The 12036-nt window shown below is 40.5% G+C and overlaps 1 protein-coding gene across 8 annotated transcripts in view; it reads left to right on the forward strand.

Annotated features, from left to right (window-relative positions):
* herc2 (HECT and RLD domain containing E3 ubiquitin protein ligase 2) overlaps window positions 1-12036 on the forward strand; it is a 64990-nt gene that overhangs the window by 1999 nt on the left and 50955 nt on the right. For all 8 annotated transcript variants that reach the window (XM_058074125.1, XM_058074132.1, XM_058074127.1 and 5 more), the window contains exons 2-9: window positions 2644-2752; window positions 3833-3926; window positions 4795-4923; window positions 9812-10031; window positions 10110-10210; window positions 11127-11268; window positions 11343-11447; window positions 11514-11685. In XM_058074125.1, coding sequence (XP_057930108.1) covers window positions 2681-2752; window positions 3833-3926; window positions 4795-4923; window positions 9812-10031; window positions 10110-10210; window positions 11127-11268; window positions 11343-11447; window positions 11514-11685 — 1035 coding nt within the window. In that variant the 5' untranslated portion in view covers window positions 2644-2680. The remainder of the gene's footprint in view (window positions 1-2643; window positions 2753-3832; window positions 3927-4794; window positions 4924-9811; window positions 10032-10109; window positions 10211-11126; window positions 11269-11342; window positions 11448-11513; window positions 11686-12036) is intronic.

The following is a 12036-nucleotide window of genomic DNA, read 5'->3' on the forward strand; positions in this document are numbered from 1 at the left end:
TGACCCTGAAAGACCTGTTAGTCTGCCCATTAGAAGTCCACCTGCACTCCATGTATCATCCTGAATCAGATGCACCTGTTTGAGGTCGTTAGCTGCATAAAGACACCTGTCCACCCCATACAATCAGTAAGACTTTAACTTGTAACATGGCGAAGACCAAAGAGCTGTCCAAAGACACCAGAGACAAAATTGTACACCTCCACAAGGCTGGAAAGGGCTACGGAGCAATTACCAAGCAGCTTGGTGAAAAAAGGTCCACTGTTGGAGCTATCATTAGAAAATGGAAGAAGCTAAACATGACGGTCAATCTCAATCGGAGTGGAGCCCCATGCAAGATATCACCTCGTGGGGTCTCAATGATTCTAAGAAAGGTGAGGAATCAGCCCAGAACTACACGACAGGACTTGGTCAATGACCTGAAAAGAGCTGGGACCACCGTTTCCAAGGTTACTGTAGGTAATACACTAAGACGTCATGATGTGAAATCATGCATGGCACGAAAGGTTCCCCTGCTTAAACCAGCACATGTCAAGGCCCGTCTTAAGTTTGCATATGACCATTTGGATGATACAGAGGAGTCATGGGAGAAAGTTTTATGGTCAGATGAGACCAAAATAGAACTTTTTGGTCATAATTCCAATAAGCGTGTTTGGAGGAAGAAGAATGAAGAGTACAATCCGAAGAACACCATCCCTACTGTGAAGCATGGGGGTGGTAGCATCATGCTTTGGGGGTGTTTTTCTGCACATGGGACAGGACGAGTGCACTGCATTAAAGAGAGGATGACTGGGGCCGTGTATTGTGAGATTTTGGGGAACAACCTCCTTCCCTCTGTCAGAGCATTGAAGATGGGTCGTGGCTGGGTCTTCCAACACGACAACGACCCGAAGCACACAGCCAGGAAAACCAAGGAGTGGCTCCGTAAGAAGCATATCAAGGTTCTAGCATGGCCCAGCCAGTCTCCAGACCTGAACCCAATCGAAAATCTTTGGAGGGAGCTCAAACTCCGTGTTTCTCAGCGACAGCCCAGAAACCTGACTGATCTAGAGAAGATCTGTGTGGAGGAGTGGGCCAAGATCCCTCCTGCAGTGTGTGCAAACCTGGTGAAAAACTACAGGAAACGTTTGACCTCTGTAATAGCAAACAAAGGCTACTGTACCAAATATTAACATTCATTTTCTCAGGTGTTCAAATACTTATTTGCAGCTGTATCACACAAATAAATTGTTAAAAAATCATGCATTGTGATTTCTGGATTTTTCTTTTTAGTTTATCTCTCTCACAGTGGACATGCACCTACGATGAAAATTTCAGACCCCTCCATGATTTCTAAGTGGGAGAAATAGCAAAATAGCAGGGTGTTCAAATACTTATTTTCTTCACTGTATGTCCACAAGTGCACCGTTCGTCAAGTCTTCAACTCTCACCTAAGCTTTGCCTGCATCCCCGGGGGGAGGACGAGGATATGCAGTCCAACTTTTGGTCGGCCTCAAAGTTGTTCTAGCAAACTGTCCGATGCCTCCGAAAAGGGAAGTCGTGCTTGGTCCACACTGTTTACAGCAGACGGACGCTTGCTGACCTCGACGGAGGATATAGTTGGGCGGTGGAAGGAATACTTTGAGGCCTTTCTCAATCCCAAGTACATACAGTACCTTCCATAGAGGGAGTAGAGTCTGAGGACCCGAAATCGGACTGTTCCATTACTGTGATATCTGGGGTTAAAAAGTCAAAACACTTGCCAGTGGCAATGCTCAGCGGGTGGATGAATTTTGCCCCGAGTTTCTCAAGACTCTGCAGGTTGAGGGGCTGTCATGGCTGACACATCTCTTCAATATTGCATGGAAGTCAGGACCATTCCAACTAACTCACACTCAGTCTCCCTTTCCACTCCTACTATCCAATATAGTAGACATAATAAGAGAAAATAAGACATATTAAATATAAATAAGACATCACATAGACTTGCCCATTAATACTGTTAGAGTTCCTTGCTTTTTCTGAGCATCATACATTCTGCTGTGGCTATTGACTCATCAGTTTAACATTACTGACACCTACTGACCAGTGCAGTACACTACATGTCACAACATCTTCCGAAATGCCTTATTTGTATTTTACAAGGTCATGGTTAACCACAAAACAGTGATAATTTATTATGGTTTTTCAAAATAAAAAAGAACAGTGAAGCTCTGAAATTCAAACCACGAAGTAGCTAGAGACAAGTGTATTTGTATTTTACGTCATTTTGTCATTTTTATCCTTAAATGCTTAATTTAGGCTAAAAGATAGTATGCATATTGTTAAAGTAATAATAGGTTGTATTCAATCACGAAATGGCATGATACTGTAAAAAAATGTGATATAGTGAAGACATGAAATTCGAAGCACAAAGGATTATGGTACAGTCAAATCTCGGTTTTTGTACGATTCGGTTTTTGTCAAACATTTTGCTGAGCCAATAATAATAGACATATAAAGTATAAATAAGAGGTTAGCATTGGGACAGTTAGTTCCTTGTTCTTTATTACTTCATTTAACAAAGTATAGTATTTTTTTGGACATCATAATGCCACTCCCTCCCCATCTTGTATGATTTGTTGGACAACATGTTCATCTTTGTTTTTGTCTTTTTTTTTTTTGCAGGTTGGCTGCGTTTGCAGCCAGGAGAGGAGAGGGGAAGATGCCCTCTCCATCGTTTAACCTCGATGCACAGCAGAGGTTTCATGACAAATGGCTGAAGATTGATTTGCAGGTGATCCTTATTTGGTGGGAAACAACCACATTCTAGTCACACAAATAGGGGAAAAGTCTTTATAGAGGACTGAAAGCTGTTGAGCGACTAAGTCTGCATTTTCTTTTTTCGCAGCCTGTGTGTCCAAAACAGAACCTCTTAACTTTGTGTCTGCAAATTTGAATTAGCTTAGAAGAAGAAGAGCTTTTTATGCAACAAAAACATGCGCTTTACAGAAGATTTTTCTGCACTTGCACAGTTTTGAAGTTCATTCATTCAGTTTCTACCGCTTATCCTCACGAGAGTCGCGGCGGTTGCTGGAGCCTATCCCAGCTATCCTCGGCCGCATGGCGAGGTACACCCTGGACTGGTGGCCAGCCAATCACAGGGCACATATAGACAAACAACCATTCACACTCACATTCGCACCTATGGATAATTTGGAGTGGCCAATTAACCTAGCATGTTTTTGGAATGTGGGAGGAAACCGGAGTACCCGCAGAAAACCCATGCATGCACGGGGAGAACATGCAAACTCTACACGGAGTTGTGGCCTGTGCGCTAACCGCTCGTCCACCGTGCAGCCCCCAATTTTGAAGTTAAAATAAAAAATTATTTATATTATTTATTTATATTATTTATTTTTTGGCACTGGATTGCTTCAAACCACGGTTAATTCCCTTAATGTCACATGGATATGTTCACATGAACAACAAAAGGGGGTGAGCATAGCATTGGCCATGACACATGTGCATGTAATACTATTGGATGTGGTGGGAGACAAAAAGTGAGCAGAAATCATGAAACGCAAAACAAATATGTGTAGAAATACAAAGGATCTTTCTTCTGTCGCTTCTCTTTGTAGTTTTTTTAGATTGAGCCCACTGTGTGATTTTTAGCTGGGCATTACGCAGTCTCAAAGTGTCCAACCAGATTAGACGCAGTTGCTAGATTAATCTAAAATTCTCCTGTTAAGCCACACTGGACGTGTGATTTGTTTTGCCTTCCCCCAAATATTATTATTATTATTATTGTTGGTGGAGAACATAGTTGTGGTGACCATGAAGGAGAAGGAACTTGAAAGAGTCTTTCCTTTGGCAGTGGGCATTCTCCGCTGAGGGACTGAGCGAGATGTGGAATGAAATGGTGAAGGACGAGGAGATAACGTTCACCGGTGAAGAGTCGGCTCACCCAGGTACGGTGTGATTTTTCTAGTAGCATCTTTACGTCTCATCTGCATTGCTAAAAATATCAACGGTGTCCAAAGTGCGACCCCAAAAAAGTCAGCAATACTTTACGAGAATTAAATCAAAATATTACAGAGAAAATGGGTAATAATTTTTTACAAGAATAATGTGGCAAAATTGTAAAAATGTCATTTTAGTAGCATAATGTCGAAATATTATTATTATTATTATATTCTGAGAAAAAAACACATTTTAGGGAAAATTAGGTTGCAGAAAAGTTGCAGTATTACGAATATAAAGTCAAAATATCACAGGAATAAATTCATTAAATTACAAGAAGAAAGTTACAATAGTTTGGGGCTAAAAAAAAAAAACAACAAAAATGCACAGAAAACTCCCCAGCTGTCATTGTACAAGAATAAAGTCCAATTATTAATAGAAAAGTTGCAATTTTATAAGAATAAACTGGTAATATTTTGTGGAAAATAATTTAATTTTAGTAGCATAGAGTTGAAAAATGAGTAGAAAAGAGTAGAAAAATGTTGTATTTTTGAGAAACTATAAAAAGTAGTGATTTTTGGAAGATTAGGAAAAAGCTGAAAGAAAAGATTAGGTTGAGAAAAAAGTTATTTCATGGTAATAAAGTAAAAACACTGTATTATGAGAAGAAACTTTACAAAGATTATTTAAGAAGGAAGTTGAGATATTTGGAAAATGGAAAAATAAAAGAACAGCAAAACTATGTATTAAAAAAAGAGCAGCACATTTAATAGTTTAGTCCTCCACATGAGAAAGACATCGTTCATCCCTGAGGCTCCCACTGTGGGGAATATTTCCCAACATGTCAAGCCTGATGGTGTGTTTACCGTCTTGCAGAGGACTGCCTGGGCTGCTTTGGAAGCCAGAAGGATGAAGCCAACGACAAGGAGAAGAAGGACGAGGAGGAGACGTCGACGCCTGTGCACCATTCCATCATCGAGACCTGGGACTGGGGGCGGCAGCCAGGTGAGGGTGCACTTCCTTTATTTGCCTGTGAGACACATTGGTCACATGACCCGCCTTGATTATGATGGAGGTAAATGTTGGAATTCTAGCTACGGCTATTATTTAGCTAAAGTGCAAAGACGGAAGCAGGCGATATTTGGAGAGAGGTTGTTATTTCCTAAATGTAAAAATTATACACCCCCACAAGATATATATTATTATTTTTGTTTTAATAATTTAATTTGGAGTGCATGAGAAAATGGTATTTTGGAAACACATAACCCTTTTCTGTCCTAAGTATTTCCTATTGCTAGACCATGTTGTTGTCAACATCCAAACAGCACCACTACAGTATTTGGTCACGTGACCTGCCTCTCACTTTGTCATGTTTGTGTCATTGGCACGTGCAATGTGGAAGCTATTAAATGACAACTGAAGGTCTGTAGGTTATTTTTTACACTCACACACTCATGTTTACCAACGCCGCCGGGTGGGACGCTGCTGTGTGGCAGGGAGATAAGCTTTGGGGCCGAGGAGGGGGGTGGTGCAGCGAGGTGAGAATGGTAGGCTTTGCTTGCAGTCACCTCGCTTGCTGGTATGGAAGAGACAGGAAATGACGTGTAGTAACTGGATCGCTGCATTGATGAGGGCTATGCAGCACACTTCCTGTTGGACCCCTTGAGATCGGGTGCATGTCAACAGTTTCAGATTTTGACAAATTGAAGTCAGATGTGACACGTGAGACAGCCGGCATATGTTTGATCCTCTTTTGTGTTAAATGTGTACATGGTGCTCATTTCAGTCACAGCTATAAGACTAGATATAGACTTGTGTGTGTGCCTTTTTGTTATATTTGACTGGCACACACAATTTATTCAACAGTATCTCTCTGTGAAATATCCTCCCACTGCCATGAAACGACTGCTTGTGCGAACAAGGGCTTGATAAACGTATGCCACACACGTTTTCACCATGGGCCTAGTTGTGGTTTTCACCATGTAACCACAACTAGTAGTTGTAGTTACCCTCAGGGGACACCTGTAACTATGAAACAGCCTCTGCACAAATTGCTCCTGAATCTTCAACCAACTGTAATGCCTGTGCTTGTGATGAAGGAAGATGTAGTCACCCATGCAATTTGTTTACATTGTTTTGAAGACCAGTCGTGTGTTCTAAATTTGTTGTGTGCTGATGATGTCTGTAAGACAAGCTGGATGCAAGGATAAACATATTTTTTCCACTCAGAATAAAGCATTGAAATTTACTGTACTCATCCAGTCCAAGTTGCGCACAGACAACCGCACTAATACGGTAAATTAAGCTAACTCCATTAGCTTCCATTCACACTCGGCAATAGGAGGTTCCGCCAACCTTTGCCAATGTTTAGCACCATTAAACCATCAAACGTTCCTTCTCCTCACGAAGATAACATTTTATTATCATTGGAAGAATCTATACCTGTTTATGAAAAAATATCTTCCAACTCTGATGTACATTTAAGCAAATGGTACTTATAGGTTAACACATGGTTTGTCTGGTATCAGGCCAGGTATCATGCCCCCAAGTGTCAGTATCAGATACTGGCACGCGGGGGCATGATACTGGGCCTGATACCAGACAAACCATGTGATGATCTTATTATCACATACTATTTAATCATGAGCTTATTATCACTTACTATTTAATCAAAAGACCATTTTGTTTCCAGAAAATTTACAGTTTATTACATGTATTATATCTAAACAGTGTAAACACAATAATTGCAAAAATATTTCAACAATAATATTTTATCAACAGTCTTATCTTATCAATGTCTGACAATTAAAGTTCCATTAATCAAGTTTGGGTTTTTCGGTGACTGGAGAAGCACTAGGAATATTTATAGTGTGTTCACGCTTGTGCGCTGTTCTCTGATTGGTTGTTGCACGGGCACGATACCAGAGCAGCACGCTCTGAGTGGACAGCTACGGGGCTGATACTGGACATGGTTAAACTCTATATTTTATCAGTATCACTGCCCTGGGCTTTGACACAGTATCATTTCGGCCTTTTCCCGTATCATTCATAGGCGGTTTCTGGGGTACAGGGACAATTAATACTGTAGTATGTGATAAATATTGTTAATGTCTTTACAAAAAAAATCACAGTTTCATGGTTGAAACCAAAGCAAGTTGTACCTATTCTTGACCTAGTACTTTCAAGCATATAAATGGCTAAATGAACTAACATACAAATACAAGGCAGAAGAAACACTCTTACTTGTGAATGTAGAATTCTACATTGGACACAAGGTGTCGTCAGAACAGACAGCTATTGAGGGTTTAAATTATCTCACACAATAATACCTTAATAATCATCTTATATGTCATATTTCTCTTTCATGTATCCACTATATTGGGAAATACAAATGTACATGTGATTATTTGGTGTTATTACATGTTTAAATGGCTCTAATCATATTAAAAAGCAAATTTAGAAGTTCTAAGCCACAACTACAAAATATTCAGTTTATTAATATTCAATCCAAAAGATTACTTTTAAAAAGCTTATATTAGTGAGTGTGTAATGCTACAGGCACATAAACACGCACCAAGCTGGCTGCAGAATATCAAACAACTTGTAAAAGGTTTGTCTATGAGCTAGGAGGATGCTGCCCATTCCGATACGATCATCCATGAGTGAAATCAACCGATACCGATCACATGGATCAATTAGAACATTTTCAATTCCTTTATGATGAGTGCTGTTGGCTAGCGCTGCCGTAGAGAAGGGAAAGTGGGCGGGAGACGTTTGCCGTAGGCTGGATGGCTTTCGAATTCTATGTCACATTTCCATGGCAACCCATTTAGGCAGCAAACTTGTTGTGCCTGAATGGCTTGCACCCTCTGCTGGTTGCAATCAGGGAGTGGAAAACATTTAGCCACATTTGATTGATTTTAGGATTGATTCTCCAAGCTGAACAACTTTGTCATGTCCACATCTAATAGTGACTTGTTTGGCATTGATCCTCATTACCATACCCGCGTGTGCACGAGAGGCCACGTTGACTAACAAGTCGTGTAGAGCCGACCTCCGTGTTTGCTATGCGTCCTGACAGCCGGTCCACAGCTGACGCGATGCCACTACCACAGCCTCGGGCCAGTTGGGCTTACATAAAGCTTAAGTGGATTTCAGACCTGCTATTTTGGCCGCCTTGTCATCGTCCCCTCAATGCTAACGTGCTTGTGACCCCACAAGAAGGACTCTCTTCATTATGATATGCACCAGAACAACACGATGTGTTCCATTCACATACTAAATAGGAAGTATTTATATTTGTGCAACAAGTAAAGGTCTAGCTTGTTGCTTTGTTTCATCAACCGACACTAGAAGTAGAACATTCATTCATTTTCTACTGCTTTTTCCCCACGAGGGTCGCGGAGGGTGCTGGAGCCTATGCCAGCTGTCTTTGGGCGAGAGGAGGGGTACACCCCGGACTGGTCGCCAGCCAATCACAGGGCACATATAGACAAACAACCATTCACACTCGCATTCATACCTATGGACAATTTGGAGTTAACCTAGCATGTTTTTGGAATGTGGGAAACCATGCATGGGGAAAACAGGAGGGTGGAATTGAACCCTGGTCTCCTAGCTGTGAGGTCTGCGTGCTAACCACTCGTCCACCATGCCGCCCAGAAGTAGAACATATAGATTCAAATACTTAAACGACCATTTGTCTTTTTATCGCCTCCGCAGTACATTCTACAAATAGAATATAAGTAGAAGAAAAAAAATTGCAGTAATTTTCCAACAATAAAGGAAAAATTAAATTTTTGAATGTCATAATATTATGAGGGAAATATTTAAATTTCAATGACATAAAATGTATTTATTTTGTTTTACTTTTTAATATTATGAGAAACAAACTAATAAACAAAATTTTTGGATAGTTAGGTAGGGGCAAAACTTATATTATGAAATGAGGTCAAAATATGATAGGAATAGAGTCCTATTATGAAGACAAGTTGAAATAGTTGGAAAAAAGAGCCGCTGAAATGGAAAAAACAGCCGTCATTTTCAGAGAATAAAGGACATATGAAGAGAAAAAAAGTCTCAATTTCACATGTAAGATTGTGTGGAAAAATAATGTCTTTTCAGTAGCATAGAGTTGAAATATTAAACACAAAGTGTCATAATATTGTGAGAAACAAACAAAACATCATGACAATTAGGTTGGGGAAAAAAATTGATTATTCCCATTATATTTTCACCTTTATCCCATAATAAAGTCATAATATCACAAGATGGGAAAAATGTCAGAAATAGAAAAAAAGAGTTGTTCAGTAAAAAAAGTTGTTCAGTTTACAAGAATAACATTGTAATAATATGAAAAAAAACTTAACGGTGTAAAGAAAAAGGTTGTTTTTTTTTAAGTCGTAATATGAGTAACAAAAAAAATAGATTTGGAAAAGTACTTTTATTTGGAAAATTTACAGAAAGACATTGAATTAGTCGGAAAAATTAGAAATAAAAAAAACAGCAGAGATGGGAAACAGCAGCTGTAATTTTATGAGAATAAAGCCCAAATATTAAGAGAAAAAAAGGATTATTCTAACAAGAAAAAAAGACATGATTTTACGAGAATTAACTTGTAATATTATGTGAAAAAAATAATGCTAGTTCAGTATCATAGAGTTGAAATATTAAAGAAAAAATATGTTTTGGAAAAATAGGTTGGGGGAAAAAGTTGTATTATTGTAATAAAGTCAAACTATTATGACAAAGCCATAATAGTACAAGAATAAAATATAAGTAAAAATAGAATAGCAAAACTATCACAAAATATGTTAAAACGTTAGCACTCTACAAAGCTGACTTTGCGATGCCGGTGTTGCTAACATGCTAGTCATGGTTTTGGTGTTTCCAGACGAGAAGGAGCTGAAGGACTGCCTGATGGTGCTCGTGGATGACCAGCAGAAGCTCTCGGCCCAGATGGCCAAAAGCACGCTGTCTGCTCGACGTCTTTGCCAGCGCCTGGTCATCCTGGAGCGTTACCTCATCTCTCTGAGCTACAGCATGATGGAGAAGGAGAAGGTCTACTGGAAGTTCCCTGTCAACTCACCCAGGCCCACCACTGACAATAAAAGGTCATGACCTCACACCCGAGTCCGCCAGTGCATGGACTTGCTGCTGAATGTGGTGTTTTGTTTTGTTTTTTTCTCCAGTCCACGTCCGGACAGCAAGAGCGTGGAGGGTTTGGCCAGAGTGGGCTCCAGGGCAGCGCTCTCGTTTGCCTTTGCGTTCCTGCGTCGGGCCTGGAGGTCAGGTAGGAGAACCTCAAACTTGGAGTCTGTTGCAATAACCAGTGTTGCCCTCAGGGCTGCAACTTATCTGTGGCAGTCAGTATTGGGATGGTTGTGTGGATGACGCAATAGTCTTATTTGCAAATATGGAAAAATCATCAGTCATTTTGTAAGAATAAAGTCCAAATATTTTTGGAGGAATAATGTCAAAATATCAAATCAATTTTTTTTATCTAACCACGCAAAGTCACAATTTTACTAGAATGATGTAATATGAGGAAAAATAGTGTCATTTCAGTAGTTTTTTTTCGATTGTAATATTATGGAAAAACAAACACAACAAAGAGCAAAGTTGGAATTTTAGTAAGATTTGGTTGTTGAAAATATTATGGAAATAAAGTCAAAATGTTACAAGAATATTTATCAATATTATTCGAGAAGAAATTTTGAAATATTTGTAAAATAAACTCTTTCACTATCAGACATTTTTCACAAGACCTTCCCCAACATCTTTTGGAACCCGTGTTTGAATACCGGAGAGATTTGGAGTACCCAGCATGCTTTGCGAGCACTTTGTAATAACATTAAAGTTAGGTGTTTGTTGTTGGTGCTTAGTTATTGTCATTCCCATAGGACGGTGGGTCGTTGTTGTCATGCGTTAATTTGCATGTTACCTGGTTTTTGGTTAGACTGTTAGCCACTTTTGTTCGTTTGCGCTTTGTTGACGCTTATAAACTGAGCCAGCTGAATTGCCTGTGACTATGCAGAGTTACAATGCCATCTATTGGACAGTCAGACAATCCTGTTATAATGCCAGGGTGAGCACATAGCACCAAATCCTCTTGTGGCGGTCCACAATTAAGTGAGTGTATGGGACCCCCTGTCAACAGGGCACTTTAAAGCCTTCACTAAAGCAGAAGGTATTGTGCTTCTGTGCAGGAGATGATGCAGACCTTTGCAGTGAACTCCTTCAGGAGTCTCTGGATGCTCTCCGCGCCCTGCCAGAGGCTACCCTGTTTGACGAGGGAACTGTGTCATCGGTGTGGCTGGAGGTGGTTGAGAGGGCCACCAAGTTCCTCAGGTCAGCCACCGATTCTTATGCTCCCCTCGGATCTGCTCTGGTTCTCATGTGTCTTCTCTTTCTCTCCGTGCCAGTGACATCCATGGAAACGCCAGTACCAAGGGAAACATTCCTCTCCAGGACCAGCACCTGGCTCTGGCCATCCTGCTGGAGCTGGCTGTGCAGAGGGGCACACTCAGGTAGCTTCACAAACCCCTGATAACAGCCCCCCCCCGTTGCTCATGTGGTCTTTCACATCTTTTCAGTCAGCTGCTGTGTGCCATCCTGCTGCTGTTGCGCCTGTGGGAGAGCGGTACCAGAGAGATGGACAATGAGCGTTCCACCCAGGGAACCAGCGCTCCTCTGCTGCCCCTTTTACAGCGCTTCAAGAACATACACAGCAGCAAGGAGGAGCCCATCCCAGACGAGGAACTAGAGGTTGGTGGGAACCCAGTTGGATGCTTTCGCAGTCTCTTGAGCACCAAATCTTTTTTATAGATGTAGTATATAGACTAAGGATCGACCGATACATCGTCCGGCCGATATATCGGGCCGATATTTGCGCGTCACGCTGCGGAGGAGCAGTCATCACATTGATGCTAGATAAATTTAAACTGCGACAGAAATGTTTTGCACGTGGTTGAATATTTATTACTTTTAAAGTTGATAATGCTGTTTAAATGTGTGTTTAAGAAAGCTGAATCCTACTGTGTTCAGTGTTTACATTTCAATAAATATTTGTTTAAACTTGAGACCTGTAATATTTGTTATCATGGTCATTTTTTCATT

This window comes from Doryrhamphus excisus, chromosome 5 (genome assembly GCF_030265055.1).
Source record: "Doryrhamphus excisus isolate RoL2022-K1 chromosome 5, RoL_Dexc_1.0, whole genome shotgun sequence".
Taxonomy (NCBI): Eukaryota; Metazoa; Chordata; class Actinopteri; order Syngnathiformes; family Syngnathidae; genus Doryrhamphus; species Doryrhamphus excisus.